Here is a 21,394-nt window from a genome sequence, read left to right as displayed (position 1 = left end):
GAGATACCATCTCACACCAGTTAGAATGGCGATCATTAAAAAGTCAGGAAACAACAGGTGCTGGAGAGGATGTGGACAAATAGGAACACTTTTACACTGTTGGTGGGACTGTAAACTAGTTCAACCATTGTGGAAGTCAGTGTGGCGATTCCTCGGGGATCTAGAACTCAAAATACCATTTGACCCAGCCATCCCATTACTGGGTATATACCCAAAGGACTATAAATCATGCTGCTATAAAGACACATGCACACGTATGTTTATTGCGGTACTATTCACAATAGCAAAGACTTGGAACCAACCCAAATGTCCAACAATGATAGACTGGATTAAGAAAATGTGGCACATATACACCATGGAATACTACGCAGCCATAAAAAATGATGAGTTCATGTCCTTTGTAGGGACATGGATGAAATTGGAAATCATCATTTTCAGTAAACTATCACAAGGACGAAAAACCAAACACCGCATGTTCTCACTCATAGATGGGAATTGAACAATGAGAACTCATAGACACAGGAAGGGGAACATCACACTCTGGCGACTGTTGTGGGGTGGGGGGAGGGGGGAGGGATAGCATTAGGAGATATACCTAATGCTAAATGACGAGTTAATGGGTGCAGCACACCAGCATGGCACATGTATACATATGTAACTAACCTGCACATTGTGCACATGTACCCTAAAACTTAAAGTATAATAATAATAAAATAAAATAAAATAAAGTAAAACTCAAAAAAAAAAAAAGAAAGAAAGAAAATGTGGTACTGGGAGTATTACAGTGGGGAGAGAGGGAGGTGTGGGTTGAAAAACTACCTACTGGGTACCATGTTCACTACCTGGGTGACAGGATCCATACCCCAAATCTCAGCATCACTCAATATACCCATGTAACAAATCTGCACATCTACTCCCTGAATCTAAAATAAAAGTTGAAATTTTTTTTAAAAAAAATTTTAAAGGAATTATGGTATATAAACACCATGGAATACTATGCAGTCATAAACAAAGAATGAAATCATATCTTTGCAGCAACATGGATGTAGCTGGAAGCCATTATACTTAACTCACACAAACAGAAAACCAAATATTGCATGTTCTCACTTATAAGTAGGAACTAAACATTGGGTACATATGAACATAAAGTTAGGAACAACAGACACTGGAGCGATATAAGAGTGGGAAGGAAGGAAGAGGGGTAAGAGTTGAAAAACTACCTCTCGGGTACTGTGCTCACTACCTGGGTGACAGGTTCATTCATACTCCAAACCTCAGCATCATGCAATATACCTTTGTAACAAGCCTGCACAGGTACTGCCTGATTCTAAGATAAAAGTTGAGGAAATAAAATAAAAAGGGGCAATCACTGAGGAAAACTGATAGATGAACCTCAAAAACATGATATTAGGTAAAAGATGCTAAAGACTACATATTGTATGATTCCATTCATATGAAATATCCAGAAAAGACCAACCTATGAAGACAGAAAGTAGATTAGTAGTTTCTTGTAGTTGGAGTGGGAGTGAGGATTAGGTGTAACTGGGCACAAGGGGGCTTTTGGGGGAATGGTGATGTTTAAAATTGGATTGTGGTAGTGGTGCACAACTCTACAAATTTACTAAAAATCCTTAAGTGGTACACTACAACGCATGAGTTTTGGTATGCAAATTATATATCAATAAAGCTGCGTTCTTTTTCAGAGGATAGGGTAGCTTGACCAGCATGTCGTTTCTGCAGAAATAGGAGATGAGATTAGAAGAAATTGGGTGCAACTCTTCAGAATTTTTGAATGTCAGAGTGAGAAATTTCAACGTAATCTAACAGGCAACAGGGATCCCCTTGAAGGTCTTGGAATAAGACAAATACAAACAAATAAAAACCACAGATAATTACATTCATAAAATTAACCTCATCTAATGAGGCAATTTGTTGACACATTTGACCCTAAGGACCAGGACCTGTGGGCTTCCTTGAGACCATGGCCTGGATTTAGCAAGGGCGTAAGGAGACACACTCTACAAACCATAAAGTATCATCAGAGAGGTTTTATTTAACCCTGTATAACATGACTTACTTTCCAACCTGACTCTGGCATAACATCACATGATATTATATAAGAAAGGAAATCAAAATATTTTACCCCAAATATGTTTCTTTGTCAAATCTTGAAATAGCCCTGCAAAGCTGTCTCTTGTGGAGGAAAAAAATCTACATTCTGTAGAATCCCCTTCCCTTTCCAGGCCTTTTTTCTAGACAGAATCAACTGGGAATCTGATAAACATTTGCAGTCTGTTCTCTGAAGCCTGCTGCCTGAAGGTTTAATCTGCATCAAGGGAACCTTGGTCTCCAGGATCTCTTGTCTTAACCCAGATATTCCTTCTATTGATTCTAGGTCTTTAGAGACAGCAATTTAACTCTTTCAACCAATTGCCAATTAGAAAATCCTTGAATTCACCTATGACCTGGAAGCCCTGCCCCCCACCCCTTCAAGTTGTCCCACCTTTCCAGACCAAACCAACATCTTACATGTATTGGTTGATGTCTATGTCTCCTTAAATTGTATAATTCCAAGCTGTAGCCCAACCACCTTAGGCACATGTTCTTAGGACTTCCTGAGACTGTGCCCCAGGCCACTGGTCACTCATACTTGGCTCAGAATAAATCTCTTCAAATATTCTACAGTTTGATTCTTTTTGTCAACAGGCAGATCCTCTCAAATACTTTTACCTTGAATCACAAAAGTGGGAAAAAAGATGGAGGGAAATGGTCCCATGAAAATCTATCACTTCCACAGGAAAAACATCTCCAAGAATATGGCTTCTGGCTTATCATTCTAAGTGGGAATCAACTGAAAAAGAATATTAAGTGATGGGCTAGAAGCCAGTCCTAGATGAGATGGGGTGGAGGAAAGTGGGGAAATCAATATTTGGCTGAGGGCCTAATTCTCTGAAATTTAATATCCTGCTATAAGAGATATGGAAATCATATTAAAAGGAAGTTAAAAACAAAAATACAGGTGGCCCATCTGGGAGCATGGTAAAGTTGGATAGGTATTGATCCTACTGCATGACATTCTATCAATGATTCTCAGGTAGTGTGACAAATATATTTAAATCCACTTAAGGTCAAATGTTCAAAGTACATTTCTTTTAATTACATTAAATCACTTTTCCTACTGCTAGATTGTTCCAGGCTATACAGCTGGGCCTCATAAAAGTATCTTTTTAGGAAGTACAGCACCTTAATTTATCCTTAGTTATATTTGGTACTTTCAAGCAATACTCTGAGCACTATTAGCTGTCTGTATATTAATATACAGAGAAACATATCGGGGTTGATATAACTGCTCAGCTGTTCATAGATATGCTTATAAAAACAGTACATCTTTTTCTTTTGCTGAGAAAGATTACAAAATAATCTCTCAAGGAAACTGGCTTTGTTTTCCTCTACTTAAAGAGAGAGAGAAAATGACGGTAAGGGAAGGAAGGTGGACGGGAGGATTGTGAGGGTTATAAGGGTTGTAATAATCGCTAATTCACAATTCAAACCGTTCAGAACTCCTTTACAAAAAACTAATATAACAAGAATAATTGTGCCAGATGGGATTAAACAGGAAGATAGATAACAGAAACGAAAGAAATCCTCATACAATTACAGATAATTGGAGGCCACTTATGTATTTTTCTGTCATCACTGACACAAAAAGATAAGATTTTCATTTCCACATAATGAGCCCATTAATAGTTTTATTGTAATATTAGAAACATCTTGTTTCTGAGTATATCTCAAAGGACTATTATTTTTTTAAAGATCAAACAACAAACAGAACAAAATTTTAGCAGAAGAGGGTACACACTGATTACTTCTGACTCAGAATAGTTTATTTCAGAAAAGTGATCAAATTTCTGAATCTGATAAACTTACCAAGATAAAATCCTAATATTAAATTTACAATACAGCCAGTTGTTCAAGCTAACACTAGCAAGCAGAAAACTCAAATGCTGATTGAAGAACATGAAGATAAAGAAGCATGCATTCAATTTATAAAAAGTGAACACGCCCCAGGGAAGTAAAGCATACAAGATGGTTATTAAAAGGAGAATGTTTTCGTACGATAATAGGTCTGTTCTCCCCTTGAAGTATGTACAACCCCCATTAATGTCAATTAGCATTACATACCTAAATCCAGGGAACCATAACTCCAATATTATAATACTTTGCACTTACATATCTTTTCTGAAACTAATTCAGTTGCACAAAGCCCTATAACTTACATCATTGTCATTACAGTGTACCTAACAAATGCTGACTGGGCAACAACCTCACCCCAGTTTAGGGGCTGGCACTAGATGATCCCTAAGTCCCCACTGATTTCTGAAATTCTGAATTGATGAAAATTTAAGATTCTAAGTCCCTTTTCATAACCATTATGCAGGTACAATAAACATTTATTGAGAATTTTACTGGAAAATAAGCACCATGCAAGATGCTACACAGACAAGTTCTATCTACAGGGTCCACAGGTTAAAGAGAAGAAGGTGAAGGTCAGAGAGATGACGTGATATGCCCAAAGTCAAAGCACCAGAAAGAACTGGGACTAGGACTCAAGTCTGTTGACATAAAATTTGATGACATTGTTTTAAACAATATTTGAATGTATAGTTTTTACGAGCTAATGTTTCTGGTGATTCTCTAACCACCTAAGAGTGCTTCACAACTGCCTGCTATTCACATCCAGTGAGTGAAAATCATTGGCTCAGTGATAGTCTATTCATGAATAAGAATTTAAAAAGACTAATGGAAAGAAAAAAATCAAGAAAAAAGACATCACAAGAAACAATATAAAATGAGGAACTGACAATTCTCTATGCCTGGTACGGCACTATCTAATAGATAGCCACATATAGCTAATTCATACTTGAAATGTGCTGCACTTATAAAATAAACCAGATTTTTGAAGACATACTATGAAATATAAAATATCTCAATAATTTAATTTTACTACATGTTGAAATGACATATTGAATATATAGAGTTAAATAAAACACATTGTTGGGCTGAGCACAGTGGCTCACGCCTGTAATCTCAGCACTTTGGGAGGCCAAGACGGGTGGGTCACGTGAGTTTGTGACCTGCCTGGCCAACATGGTGAAAGCCTGTCTCTACTAAAGATACAAAGATTAGCCAGGTTTGGTGGCGCGTGCCTGTAGTCCCAGCAGTGAACCAAGATAATGCCACTGTACTCTAGCCTGGGTGACGGGGCAAGACTCTGTCTCAAAAAATAAATTAATTAATAAAATACACGGTTAAAATTACTTTAACTTGTTTCAGTTTACTCTTTTAATCTTCTAGGAAATTAAAAATAATATATGTGGCTCACATTTGTGACTTGAACAAATTTCTGTCAGACAGTTTGGCTAGATTCTATACCCACACACAGATATTGAATACATCAGGGACATACTTATAACAAACACTCTTTGGAGACTATTACTCTGACCTGAATAAAGAAAAATTTACAAACTTTTGAAAGAGCTTTGTATATTGCTCTTGTTTGGCTGAGAAACTAGCAAGGGTCAGACAGAGCAAGAGAACATCCACCTTTACATTCACTCAAGCACACCATTCATTCAGTTATCTAACTGCTCTCTTTTAAGTGAACAGGAATAAAATAACTCATATATGGAATACTTCAAAACTCTAAACATTCTGACACCAGAGAAACAAGTTCATAGGGTATAGACAGGAAAGAGAAAACAGCTCCCTCAGAAATACCAATGAAGAACAGGAGTTCCATGACTACAACCCAGTTTTCAAAAAGTTGTTATCTGTGGTATTATATCTGGTAAAACACACATAACATAAAATTCACATTTCAAGTCTGAATTAGCTATATGTGGCTATCTATTAGATAGTGCCGTACCAGGCATAGAGAATTGTCAGCTCCTCATTTTCAAGTGTATGATTCAGTATATTAATGCATTCACATTGTTTTGAAACAGCTATTTTTGTGCTCATCAATTTTTTTAATTTTTATTTTTTTTTCTTCAACTATTATTTTAAGTTCAAGGGTACATGTGCAGGATGTGCAGGTTTGTTACAAAGGTAAACATGTGCCACAGTGGTTTGTTGCACAGATCAATCCATCACCTAGATATTAATCCCAGCACCCATTAGCTATTCCTCCTGATGCTCTCCCTCCCCTGACCCCACTCCCACAGGCCCCAGTGTGTGTAGTTTCCCCTCACAATGTGTCCATGTGTTCTCATCATTCAGCTCCCACTTATAAGTGAGAACATGCAGTGTTTGGTTTTCTGTTTCTGCATTAGTTTGCTGAGAATAATGGCTTCCAGCTCCACCCATGATCCTGCAAAGGACATGATCTCGTTCCTTTTTACAGCTGCATAGTATTCCATGGTGCATATGTACCACATTTTCTTTATCTACTCTATCATTGATGGGCATTTGGGTTGATTCCATGTTTTTGCTATTGTGAACTGTGCTGCAATGAACATATGCATACATGTATTTTTATAATTGAAGATTTATATTCTTTTGGGTATATACTCAGTAATGGGATTGCTCGGTCAAATGGTATTTCTGCCTCTAGGTCTTTGAGAAATCACCACAATGTCTTCCACAAGGTTGAACTAAATTACACTCCCACCAACAGTATAAAAGTGTTCCTTTTTCTCTCCAACCTCACCAGTATCTGTTGTTTTTTGATGCTTTAATTATACCCATTCTGACTGGTGTGTGAGATGGTATCTCACTGTAGTTTTGATTTGCATTTCTCTAATGATCAGTGATGTTGAGCTTTTTCAGATATTTTCTGGCCACGTGTATGTCTTCTTTTGAAAAGTGTCTGTTCATGTCCTTTGTCCACTTTTTAATGGGGTTTTTTCTTGTAAATTTGTTTAAGTTCCTTGTAGACTCTAGATATTAGACCTTTGTCAGATGGAGAGACTGCAAATATTTTCTCCCATTCTGTAGGTTGTCTGTTCACTCTGATGATAGTCTTGATCCATCTTGAGTTAGTTTTGGTATTTGGTGTAAGGAAAAGGTCCAGTTTCAATTTTTGCATATGGCTAGCTAGCTCTCCCAGCACCATTTATTAAATAGGGAATTCTTTCCCACTGATTGTTTTTGTCAGGTTTGTCAAAGATCAGATGGTTGTAGGTGTGTGGTCTTATTTCTGAGTTCTCTATTCTGTTACATTGGTCTTTGTGTGTGTTCTTGTACCAGTACCATGCTGTTTTGGTTACTGTAGTCTTGCAGGATAGTTTGAAGTCAGGTGGGGTGATGCCTCCAGCTTTGTTCTCTTTGCTTACAATTGTCTTGGCTATTCAGGCTCTTTTTTGGTTCCATACGAATTTTAAAATAGTTTTTCTAATTCTGTGAAGAATGTCAGTGGTAGTTTAATGGGAATAGCATTAATCTATAAATTACCTTGGGCAATATGGCCATTTGCACAATACTGATTCTTTTTTTTTTTTTTTGAGACGGAGTCTCGCTCTGTTGCCCAGGCTGGAGTGCAGTGGCGCGATCTCGGCTCACTGCAAGCTCCGCCTCCCGGGTTCACGCCATTCTCCTGCCTCAGCCTCCCGAGTAGCTGGGACTACAGGCGCCCGCTACCACGCCCGGCTAATTTTTTGTATTTTTAGTAGAGACGGGGTTTCACCGTGTTAGCCAGGATGGTCTCGATCTCCTGACCTCGTGATCCGCCCGCCTCGGCCTCCCAAAGTGCTGGGATTACAGGCGTGAGCCACCGCGCCCGGCCCACAATACTGATTCTTCCTATCCATGCACTTAACAAATTATAATATTTTTTAAAATTGCATAAAAATGTAAAGTCATCTAAAATAAACATACACCATTTTCAATTTTTTGCACATGTATCTATTATAGACACATCTATTTCATTATTTGTAACTTATTATATACTATTTCATAATCTGCTTTTTTCAGTTACATAAAATGTTTTATATCATTCCGGTTTTGAAAATAATGAAACACAATAATGATATGAAATGATATCACATCAAACAGTAGTACTATGATAAACCTAATCACTTTCCAGCTAGAAAGCTGGTTACAATTTCCTGCAAAGGTAATTAATAATATAAATGAATACCTTGATGAATGTATTTTTTTCTTTGTGAACTATTTCCTTGCCTAAATATTCAAGAGTAAAATTATAGGGTAAAAACGTACAAATTCCATTTTTTTTACTGACATCTCAGTTTTTTTGTTTTGTTTTGTTTTGTTTTTACTTACCACCCCTGTTCATCCACAAACATACGATTGCAAATTTCTGCGTCCTCCTCCTTTCTCACCTATTTACTCTATCACCTTCTGAGAAAGAATTTCCTTTTAGCTCTTAAGTGGTTATATGAAAAACAAGCCCAGCAACATCACCACATCCATGAAAGCTCCTTCTTAGTCTCTCAGCATGTTATTTTTACTTGTCCATGACAATGAGGAAAGTGGGCCTCTGAATGGTTTCATTATATATTCCTCTGTGTTATCAGCCAAAATCATGCTCATTTAAAAACCCATGGACCAAAATGCTCTTAGACTTCTGCGTGACTTAAAATGATTTTTATATATCAATACTATACAAATAAACAGAGTGGAAGGAAGTTTAAAGTACAGAAAAAGTAACAAATAGCAAACTCCAAACCACAGGATCTCTATTTAAAATTATGCCTAATACAGCCTCTGTTTTGTAGAAGAGAAAAATCAGCCATCTGCCTCTCTAGAACATTAATGACTACTAGTCATTACATCACACATATGTCATCTGACACCAACTTTTAGATCAATAAACATTTTCCCTCTGCTACAACAGAGGGTTAGTGTTGAAGTGAGGAGAAAAACCTCAGCACATATAATAGCATCAAAACATAAGCCAAGTCATAGGGTAAGTCTAATTTCTTCCATTTCAATTTACTCAGCCAATCAGTCTTGCTTTGACTAACAAATTTATGTGAAAATTTTATAATAAAATAGAGAATTTATTTGGCAAAGCTTTTCTGCCAATCAGCATTAGCATTTGAAGGCAAAGAAGCTAAACTTAGGTATAAGTGAAATCAACAAAGTCACACACCCAAAAAAAGTCCTCTGATACTTAAGTTTCAGATATAATTTCAGAATTGAGGGAACTCTCCAAAAGATTTTGTTACCTGTCTAATAGGTGTGTATACAATGACTATTAGATGATCATGAATATACATATATGTAGCATGAACATGTACAAACAGTTCGCACACATTTCCTTTTTCTTTACCCTGACCATAATTTTGCTAAAGAAAATCTAGGCTGTCTATGTCCCACCTGACAATGATTAAAGTAAAATTGCCACTTGATATTCTAAAGCCTGGACTTTGGAATACAATGCTTAATATCTGTGTAACACTGAGCAAGTTTCTTAATTCTACTCAGAGTCTCAGGTTCTTCCTCTATAAACAATAATGCCACCCTCACATGATGATTCTAAGTATTAAATGAAGTAATAAATAAAATTTACTTCAAACTCAGCAGACACCCCAAATAAGAATTTCCTTTCTTTTCTCCTACTTTATTTCTTAGGTCCTCCAAAAATACATTCAGTTGATTGAGAAGGCAGTATTACAATTTTACAAATGAGGAAATTTAGGTTTCTAACTACTGAAAAGAAGACATTCTCAACATGGTTACATTCTTTCAACATTATACCTCCAAAGCTAGAAGTAAAGATGAAAATTCTTTCAAAAAGAATGATATTTTTCCCAAAATTTTATTAGTTTTAACTTGTATTTTAAGTTCAGGGGTACATGTGCAGGTTTGTTACATAGGTAAACTTGTGTCATGGGGGTTTATTGTACAGATTATTTCACCACCCACATATTGGGCCTAGTACCCATTAGTTACTTTTTCTGATCCTCCCCTCCTCCTACCCTCCACCCTCCAGTAGGCCCCAGTGTGTGTTGTTCCTCTCTATGTCTTCATGTGTTCCCACCAGTTAGCTCCCACTTTTAAGTGAGAATATGTAGTATTTGGTTTTCTGTTCCTGTGTTAGTTTGCTAGGGATAATGGCCTCCAGCTCCATCCATGTCCCTGGAAAGGACATAATCTTGTTCTTTTTTATGGCTGCATAAATACAACATAATTACTGAAACTGTGGTGGACAACTGAAAAATATTTATCCACTAGAGGCCAAATCCTTCCCCTGTAAGAATCATGTTCTGCTTTTCCCAGATTGATAATCCCAGGTCCCCTCTCCTTGCTTCAACCTTAGGTTGGCCTCCGTAAGGGTGCTTGTTGTATGTTCCTAGTGGAGTATGATGCAGTAGTAGACACTATGTAGGCAAGGCATGCTAGCAAAAATAAGATGGGGATGTGGCTTTGAGGGTTCCTATACAGGATACAGGAAATAACCTGCATTTGAAAATAGGGAGGGAAGTGGTTGGCTTTTGCACCAAAACTCAAAACTATTAATGATGCATCTTGAAGCCAGTGACCCACCTGTTAGAAATATAATAAGAGGCTGCCACCCACAATAGGCCAAGAGAGGGCTAATTGCAGGATGATGGTCCTAAATGAGATAACCCTTCATGGATGGTTGCCTCATTGCCAATTAACCAATATGTTTGTCCCAAAAAGAAGCACTTGAACTATCCAGAAGAGCTACCACTGATGTCCATTGCATCCTGTTTTCTTCATCTTTGGAAAGGCCTACATGTGATTTGGGGGTAGGGGTAATAAGGCTGTTCTCTATTTCAACTTTGCTCTGCATCTGAACTCCCAGGTGTCTTGTTCTATTCATCAGAAAGTTGTTATTATCCTAACAGGGCCAGGACCAGCTACATTATTTGAGGTGCCCAGAGCAAAATAAAAATACAGGACCCCTTGTTCTAAAAGTATTAAGAAATCCAATATGGCTACTATAGAGCATTAAACCAAAAACAGGGCTCTGTGTGACTGTGCAGGTGACATGCCCATGAAGCCAGTACTAGACAAAGCTAAGGTGAAGACCTATTTAAAAAACTGGATAATAGATTCCATCCTTCAAAGAACTGACCATAACTAAGCACATGGGCAAATATTCAGACAGTTTTATTCGCCTAAAAACAACACTGATGCTCTGTTTGCATTATTTTTTATTTATTTATTTATTTTTTGTTTGTTTGTTTGTTTTGAGACAGGGTCTCACACTGTTGCCCAGGCTAGAATACAAAGGCACAATCATGGCTCATTGCAGCCTCAACCTCCCAGGCTAAAGCAATCCTCCCACCTCAGCCTCCTGAGTAGCTGAGACCACAGGTGAGCACCACCTCTATCAGCTAATTTTCAAATTTTATGTAGAGACAGGGTCTCTTTATGTTGCTCATAGGGATCTCAAACTCCTGGGCTCAAGGGATCTTTCTGCCTTAGCCTCCCAAAGTGCCAGGATTACAGGCGTGAGTCACCATACCCAGCCTGCTCTGTTTGCTTTAAACAACTCTTGACAAACCTAATTAATTTTCAGATAAATTATCTTCAGAGTCCATAGACCACAACTGCTTATGAGTGAATAAGATTTTAATGACAACAAAAATTTAAGTTTAAATGTCAAAAGTATAGAAGAAAAGACATCTCTAAGTATAGAAAAACTAAATTGAAGGGTTAGAAAAGTTTCAAAAAGAACTGTTCATTTAAAATAGTTTGCTAATTTAATATATGTTGAAAGAAGGAGGATAGATTATAAAAAAGTACACAATTCTCCACTCCTTCAACAAAGAGGCAAAGTCTATATCCCCACCTCTTTGATCTGAATTGACCAAAGCCAATGGAACACTAGAAACATGACACAAACAGACGCTTGAAAAGTGCTTGTGCATTGGGACATATAGTCACCACGTGAACAAGCCCAGCCTAGCCTGCTGGGCCATGAGAGACAAGTGGCCCAATTATTTCAGCTAACTGCAAGCCATCTGCCAAATACATGAGTAAATACGTCCTAGCTATCCAGTCCCGAGCTGAGCCACCAGCTGACCAGAGACACATGAGTGAGCCCAATCAAGATCAGCCAAGCATGACCCAGATCAACAGAACTACCAAGCTAATCCAGAGACTCATGAACAATAAATAATGAATTATTGTTGTTTTAAGCCACTAAGGTTTGGGATGGTTTGTTATACAGTAAAATTGTTAAATGATTCAGGTAGTATTTTAGCTTAGTAGAAGAATGGAATATGCGATAAGCAGGGGCTGAGACAATAAGCTCACCAGGGAGCAGGGAGATTAGATTCTCACTAAATTGCACAATAAATTCCAGATGGAGTGAAAAAAGTACATTTAAAGAATCATAGCATAGAAGTGTTAGAATAATTTATAAATTGATATTCATATACTGTTGGCATACATAAGGAAGGATTTCCTAGGCAGAGAAACCTAAACGAAAAAGATGGACAGATTTTAATATGCAAACTTTTTTTTAAACCTCATGTGTCAAAAATACATTACAAATAAAAAATAACAGGCAAATGATAAATTGGTAAAACTTTTTTATGTATGAGAGATTACATACATAAATAGGTACCAAGTATTTTCATGCATGATGAAAGTATGATCAAAGATTATCCCTCAATATACACAAAATGGTAAGACAAAGATGAACATGATAGAATATTAAACAAAATGTGTACATACGCAAGTCATAAAAAAGAAATACGAATGGCCAATTAACATGTGAAAAATATGCAGCATCTCTGGTAAGCAACAAAAGAGGTAAGAAGTAAAACAACAATCAAATTACTGTTTCAGTTAAAAATTGTAAGGATGAAAATAAGTAATAATACCTAGGAAAGCAGGCATTTTCATACACTATTGGTTGAGCTACAATCTGGTACAACATACCTGTAAGGTAGTGTGTATGTATGGGTATGCTGGTGTATGTGTGCATGTGTATATGTGTGTCTCATAGAGAACACTTTGCTGAAAAATTAAAAGATCCCATCACAGGAGGAAAAAAAACTCTAAACAGGTAGCAGATCTAATTTTAAAGCGGTACGTTGGGAAAAGACTTTAAAAATCTAGTAAAGTCATGCAATGGAGTTATGCCACAGGGACAGGAATGGACTCTAGCATGGCTTGTTATTTCATGAGCTTGACTAATCCATCAAGTAAATCATGCTCCCTACCTAGGCAAAGCATAAAGATAAGAAAAACACTAAACAGAAGGTATGTGATAATAAGGTATGTGGTATGCTTGTTCGATCCCAGGAGAGTTGTCGAAAAAGGATTTTTCTCAATGTTAGACTCAACATTAAAACTATTATTAAGATTTGTCCTTTAATAAACTGTGATTGTCCATACTACAGACTGTCCATATCATAAACTATTATGTAACCATTACAAATAGAGAAGTACATCTATGCACTAATATGCAAAGAGTTCCAGTACATACTTTAGAAGAAAAAGAAAAAAGGGAGCTAGATTAATACATATCATATGATACTCTTTATGGAGTTTTTCTTTAGCCTGGTGAAACAATATTTCATTTCTATGCGCCAAAAAAAAAGGTGTGGAAAGAAACAAAAACAGTAAGAATGATTACATTTCTGAGCAGATGATAAGGAAGCAAGACGGGAATTTAGCATTACGTATAATGTTATAATTTTCTTTGGGAAATTATATTCATGTGTTAAGTATGTCATTAAAAAATTGACTAAATGGAATTAAAATAGACTTTATTATGCTCAAGAAACTTATTGAACAATCAACACCTCACCCTCATTTATTACAAATATATATATATAATAAAATTGAATGGCAAGGTACATAAAAATTAAGTCAAAATCCTTATAGTACTCATATTTTTCCTTCAAATGCTTATTCATTCTTTTCATTAATCTAAAAGGAATGGGACTTAACAATATACATTCAAGTGAAAAGCCATGGTTTTGATCGTCTTGTCTGTAATATTACAAATCATGGAAAACCTCAACCTTGAGGCTAAGCAGAAAAAAATAAAAACCTCTGCACTTTAAATGTATAAAAGACGAAGTCTTACTATATAGAAAATCTGGAAAGCATTAAATCAAGCATCCTCTTCAAGTTCCTTTAAATGCCCTTCCACCATTGTGTCCACAAAAAGACACAGCATCATTAAATACAAGGTTGACCATACCTTCAGCCTTAAGTATGGCAGGCAGGGATCGCGGTAGACTCCAGAATGAGAAAGAAAAGTGAACAAAGAAATGGGAAAAAGGAAAAGGAAAAGAAGGAAGGAAATAGAAAACAAAACAAAACAAAACAAAAAGAGTACTAAAGAGGAAAAGAGGTGTGGAACAGACAGGGCATTGGTGCCTACTGACTGAAGAATCATATAATTACCCCAGCACACACACACGAAATTGGCAGTCTATATTTGTGGAACAAATTTTGTAAATTCCATACATTATGGAATATAATCTTTGTAACAAAAGAGTAGTCATCTCATTTTATGGAACAAAACAGAAGTTCTGGGAGGGTAAGGGAATTGTCAAAAACCATACATCTAATAAGCAACAACACTGCGTTGTTTGAATTCCAAGCCCAGTGTTCTTTCCAATATTCTACTGCTACTATAGACTGTCCTTTAAATTGCTGCTAATTTTCAAATAACCATGAATTTTTTTTTTTTTTTTTTTTAGATGGAGTCTTGCTCTGTCACCCAGGCTGGAGTGCAATGGCGTGATCTCAGCTCACTGCAACCTCCACCTCCCGGGTTCAACCGATTCCCCTGCCTCAGCCTCCCGAGTAGCTGGGATTACGGGTGCCTGCCACCATGCCCGGCTAATTGTTTGAATTTTTAGTAGAGACAGGGTTTCACTGTATTAACCAGGATGCTCTTGATCTCCTGACCTCGTGATCCGCCCGCCTAGGCCTCCCAAAGTGCTGGGATTACAGGCGTGAGCCACCATGCCCAGCCTAACCATGAAAATTTTAAGAAACAAATGTATTATGAGCAGAAACATAGTAAGCTATTTTTCTGTCCCCTAGGAAAATTAATTCTGAAAACAAAAATCTGATTTGTCCTTTCAAAATCAACAGAATGGAGTGGGGCAGGGGAGAAGGGCAGAAATGTTGTGATAAAGGACCACATGAAGGAGTCCTGTGGTGAAGCATCTAGAATGTGGTGGCGGATGCTGAATCTACACAGGTGATAAAATTGTATACAACTTAATACACACACCCACATAAATGAGTACAAGTAAGTCAGAATAAGACCTGTGGATTTTATTAATATCAATATACTGCTTATGATATTATACCATAGTTTTGCAAAATGTTACCACTGGAAGAAAGCAGTTAAAGGAGACATGAGATCTCTCTGCATTATTTGTTACAACTGCACAGAAATATAGAATTATCTCAATTAAAAAACTCAATTCAAAAAATCAACAGAATATTCATACCAGCAACACTGACTTTGAAACAGGAGAGTAACATTGTGAAGAAATATAGGAATACACAATATAGTCATTCAAAGTCTTCATTATAACCATTCAAAGACATTATAGCAGAACTGGTAGAAGCCTTCTCATGATTTTTTAAAATTATTTTAAAATTTAAAAAATAATTTTTAAGTGAGAGATGTTTTGAATAGTTTTTGGAGAGACAGTGCCTTAAGAGTGACAGCCAGATCACCTAGCCACGCAAATGATAAACTATGGATGGAAGGTGATCAAGAAGAAGAAAAAATATATTTTGAACTAGAACTTTTTGAACTATGCTGCTTAAGAATTCCATCTCAAAATATCAACTGACATAATACTAGAAGTATGAGCCAGTTGCTTGGTAAGACAATTGGAGAATTATGGTAATAATTATGGAATGCACCAAGAATTGTCTCATAATACTAATCATAATAGCTACTATTTATCAAGCACATATTATATGCCTGGCATTGTTCTTGTTGCTTTACATAAAAGATTAAAAATCCTCACAACAACTCTGGGAGGTAATATGTGGAAACTGAGGGCGCTCATGTAATTTACCCAAGGTCACACAACTAGAAAGCAGCAGAGTTTGACTTTGAACCTAGGTTTTTCTGACTCTAAAGCTTGTGCACTGTTCACTGTTCCTTAAAGCACTGGAAATGAGTACCTTATCTTGGATATTCTGGTACATGACTCTAGGGTGACAAAAAAAAGTATAGCCAGTAATAGAAAACTGTTACTGATATTATACTGACCTGCTTGTAGGTTCCATCTAACAAGGTGTCCAGGTGTTGAAGAGGGGCAGGAGTTTTATCTTTAAATCTTGCTAGTAGCCGGCGTTGAATGGCCCGAAATTGTACAGCTCTCTCAGATAAGAGTTCTTCTAATTTTTCACCATTTATCCGTAGCTGCAATGAATAATTTCTTAAATTGAGATTAAATGGACACAAAAAACATCTTTAAAGAAAAAATACACACAATGATAATAAAAGTAAAAGAGTAATGAAGAAATTTAAATGCATTATAGAGTTAAGGGAATTAAAACAATGTGGTATTTGGTACATGAATCACTAATTCACAGATAATACAGTGGAACAGATCAAATGGAAAATTGTAAAAGTTAACCAGTATCACTGGAGGAAAAACAGATCATTTAATAAGTGTTTTTCAATAATTGGTTACATGGGAAAAAACAGAAATCTTTTCTCATTCTTTACAGCAAAATCAATGCAGAGATTAAAAGTTTAGACACAATAAAAGCACTAGAAAAATCAGAATTTTAAAAATGATCTTGGTATAGGAAAGGCCTTTATTAGTGTAAGTCAAAAGCTAAAAGCCACACCCACACACAAACACACAAACACACCCCTGATAAATTACTAACTAAAAGAAAACAAAAACATTTAATTCCACATGATTTTAAAAAATTATAAAGAAAATAGGACAAATAGCAAACTGCAAAAAATAACAGCAATAACTACAGAGACAAAGTCATGCCCATATCTAGAAAGCATCTACAAATCAATGAGAAAAAGACCACAACCCAACAGAAATCAGTAGGAAATCAGCAACAATCCAATAGAAAAATGGGCAAAGTTTTACATAAAAGTTAATACAAATACCTCTTAAACATATGCCTTTGACCTAACAATCCCACTTCTAGAAATGTATCCTAGAGATATGCTTGCCGAAAGTAATGTATATATCAGGATACCCATTACAAAATTGTTTGATCTATTGTTATCATAGTAAGACATTATTAATAATCAAAATTCTCATCAATAGGGGGACTGGTTAAATAAGGAAGACTATTCTGCAAGACTATTATGTGCTGATATGCAATGCTGTGCAAATATGATAAATGAAACAAAGCAAAACAATACAAAATAGAATGTATAATGTGCTACCATTATTTTTTATTTAAAAAAAAGAAACCTATATATTAACATAGTTGTGACTGCATAGGATATTTCTAGAAAGATATACAAGAAACTGGACACCAAACACTGCCTCCAAAGAAGAGATTGAGTGGCTGGGGAATTAGAATCCTAAATGACTCTCTTCACTGTAACCCATCTCATTTAAATTAATATTGTTAAAATAAAAGAAAGCAGCCGGGCACGGTGGCTCACGCCTGTAATCCCAGAACTTTGGGAGGCCGAGGCGGGCGGATCACAAGGTCAGGAGATCGAGACCATCCTGGCTAACACAGTGAAACCCCGTCTCTACTAAAAAAAAATACAAAAAATTAGCTGGGCGTGGTGGCGGGCCCCTGTAGTCCCAGCTACTCAGGACGCTGAGGCAGGAGAATGGCGTGAACCCAGGAGGCCAAGCTTGCAGTGAGCCGAGATCGTGCCACTGCACTCCAGCCTGGGCGACAGAGCGAGACCCCGTCTCAAAAAAATAAATAAATAAATAAAAAATAAAAGAAAGCTAGTCAAAGTCACAGGGTAAAAGGGACACTTCATAAGATTAGGTCATGTGAATCACTAACTCAACTTTACAAAACAGTAATAAACTAGCTGAAATAAACATCATATTCAAAATGCTCAGAAGTCAAACGTATCGTAGTCTACATTTCTAGTAACAAACCAAATTCCTTACCCTTTCAGTGCATGCATTCTACAATTACATACGAAATAAAAGTAACTTGAAATTTTAACTTTTTTTAAGTGTATTCATGTATTTTGTCTTTATTTACCCTTCAGTTTTGAGAGACATTTTCTTCTTTTCATTTTTTTATTTTTTTATTATACTTTAATTTCTAGGGTACATGTGCACAATGTGCAGGTTTGTTACATATGTATACATGTGCCATGTTGGTGCGCTGCACCCATTAACTTGTCATTTACATTAGGTATATCTCCTAATGCTATCCCTCCCCCCTGCCCCACCCCACAACAGGCCCCGGTGTGTGATGTTCCCCTTCCTGTGTCCAAGTGTTCTCTTTAGAAGCACTCAGTAGCTAATTAAATCAAAGAATATTCCCTTGAGCAAAAAAATACCAAAAATTAAGTAATAAAAATATTTTTAAATAAAGTTTTTAAAAGAACATTAACCTAATTATTAATAATTCATTCTTCTAATTGTATAATTTACTGCTATAACTTATTTCCTGTAATAAAAATATTTTAAAATAAAGTTTTTAAAAGGACATTAACCTAATTATCAATAATTCATTCTTTTAATTGTATAATTTACTGCTGTAATAATTTATTTCCTAAATTCTTGATACACTAAAAAATTAAAAAGATGTTCTCAATACTCAGACTATCAACCAGGTTATCATTCCTTTGAATGTGTAACAAAGCAGCAGTGATTGAAATGTTTTCACATGTCAGAATTTCAATGCTTAACAAATATTTGTTGATCCCAGAGCCAAAACCTGGTCCAGGCACTAGAAATTAAAGCAATTAATAATACAGACAAAAATTTCTGCCTTCATGAAGTTTACACTCCAAGGCACACTTGGATTCCAAAACCCAACTGTATTCAAAGTTTAAAATCTTACTAATGGCTGAAAGCAGAGAAAGGAGACAGAGAACAAAGGAAGCATAACCATGCCCCCCTTAATTTATGTGTGTAACAAATGAAAGTGCCTGTCATTCACCATATTCTCTAAGTCCCTCCTCAGAAAAGACACACCCCTGATGTAGAAGCTCCAAGGAGTTACTTACTAGCCAGAAAGTATAAAGGGAAAATTATATGTCAAACTTATTAGTCAATAGTATCTAGTATTCTCTATTTCAAATATTACAAATATATAATTGGTATAGTCTTTCCGTGGACCCTTTCACAAATCACTACACTTAAGTTTCCAACAGCGAAGCAAGAATTTCTTAAAATATACCCCAAAGAATTGCAAAGATTCTCATTCCATACGATACCTAAACATACTCTTACAGACTGTGTCAATTTTGGTGCTACAATTTGACCAAAGGCATGCGTTCCTAGAAAATATTGTCATCACAGATCCTCATCATAGATGAGGAATTATGACATAATTATTCATAATTCGATTGTATACACCTGAAATTTTCTTTTTATGTTCACACTACATTAAAGAAGCCTTCATAGCTGAAAGTCAATGCTCTTAGAATGTTCAATGGTTGACTGAAAAATTATATGACTGGTAATTCTCTCTCTCTCTCTCTCTCTCTCACACACACACACAGACACATGCACACACACTCCTAAACTGAAATGTAGTCCCAAGAACCAATGCTTACTTGGATAATGTTCAAAATTCTCTCAAAATTCCCCTCTTGTATTGTCTGTAGAGTCTGTTTATAGACTATGTAAGTGGAGCCTGATGACTGGAATACAGGGGACTTTTCAAAAAACTATGACTGTCACTGTCAAATCCACTCACAAAACAAATATTTGGCTAGTCCCAATCATCAAATCAATCTTCAAAAGATGAAGACATGTCACCATTGAGATACTCAAGAGAATCTAACATAGGCTCTGAAGGCCCTTCCAAAGAAGAAATGCAAAATATTTAGAGCAACAAAGTTACTGTTAGATCTCATTTATTCATATATGTAATCATTCAGCATTTACTAAGCACCCACTGTGCCAGATACTGGGGAATATTTTAAGTGTTAACCCTCATTCAGATGCAGAAGTTCTGGTATGCTTGTTAAAAAAGAAAAAGAAAAATCACTTTACTTTATAATCACACCTCATTTATGGCCTGCTAGAATTAGCCAAATGGCCTCCGATAAGCTCAAATAGTTTTAACACTGGGTTATTGGGGTCAAGGGCTAAGTCTCCATGTGGGAGAATTAAATCAGCTCTGTTCCAGGGCCAGATGACATGGTTAGCTCCAGGCAGCCACTCTGTAAATGTCTGTAATTGATCACAAACTGGGCAAGTGGGCAGGAATGGATTCATGAAATCCACCATCCACATAAGAAAAACAACTAGAAGCACATAGCCTAATGGCATGCATACAGAATTCTTCTATAGCATCTATTTCTCTTTCATATATTTAAGGATTATAGATGATGTGGGTTATGATCATACATACCTCAAAATGATGATCAATCAACTCAAAATATTCTTGAAGGGGTATAGATCCCGAAAAAGAACATGCAAAATCTTTGACTCCCTGTTTTTCAAAATATTCTTGAAGGCGAAGAATAAGCTCATTGGTTATGAGCCAAAGATCTTCAAATTGTTCACTCTGAATGCGATATCGTTCTGAGAGAAAAAAATTAAGGAAAAATGCTTAGTAACACAGAATTACTAGATAAAGCTACAAGAACTATCACTAATCCTGACTTTAAAAGTTCAAAGATTTCATTTTTGTAACAAAGATATGATTACACTGGCTTTATAAAAATACTTTCACTGTTTCATTGCTCCCTGCATCAACCACTTAACACTTTCAAATCTAATTCCAAAGGTAGGTGGTCACAGTGGCAAAGTGTAAAGCATGGTCCTTTTTGTTATATATCTTATAATAGGCTTCAGTACAATAAAAACACCCAAATTTGGGTCCTTTAAAAAGGCCTGTACTTAAAAAGAAAAGAGCCATTGCAAGAATACAATATGTTATCATTAGTATCATTTCAAAATACTGAAGTAAAATTTATTCTATATAAAATTCAATATCCTGGATACTGCAATCAGCATAATTCATTGTAATCATGATCAAAGCTTTCTATTTTTCTAATAGTTATTTAATTTGAAGAGAGATTTTACAGTCAGACCCTTTTCTAAGTATAAATCTTGTTTCCCTTTATTCCCTGAGACCTCAGCTCCACTACTCCAAGATGACCAATTTCTAGCTATTCTCTACCCTGAAAATGATGACAACAATGGTGACAATGATGATAAGAGAGGTGGTAATAACACCTATGATAAGAACAGCTATTATTTTTTGGGCACAAACTATGTACCAAGAACTGTGATTACAATAGCCCCTTTTTTATACAAAG

General features: G+C 36.1%; 1 protein-coding gene across 8 annotated transcripts in view; it reads right to left on the bottom strand.

Moving 5' to 3' along the window:
- BBS9 (Bardet-Biedl syndrome 9) overlaps positions 1 to 21,394 on the bottom strand; it is a 485,000-nt gene that overhangs the window by 207,725 nt on the left and 255,881 nt on the right. For all 8 annotated transcript variants that reach the window (XM_008964335.5, XM_063605681.1, XM_003811959.6 and 5 more), the window contains 2 exons: positions 20,482 to 20,654; positions 16,205 to 16,357 (listed from right to left, as the gene is read on the bottom strand). In XM_008964335.5, coding sequence (XP_008962583.1) covers positions 16,205 to 16,357; positions 20,482 to 20,654 — 326 coding nt within the window. The remainder of the gene's footprint in view (positions 1 to 16,204; positions 16,358 to 20,481; positions 20,655 to 21,394) is intronic.

This window comes from Pan paniscus, chromosome 6 (genome assembly GCF_029289425.2).
Source record: "Pan paniscus chromosome 6, NHGRI_mPanPan1-v2.0_pri, whole genome shotgun sequence".
NCBI classification, from domain to species: domain Eukaryota; kingdom Metazoa; phylum Chordata; class Mammalia; order Primates; family Hominidae; genus Pan; species Pan paniscus.
This window is presented reverse-complemented; position numbering and strand designations above follow the sequence as displayed.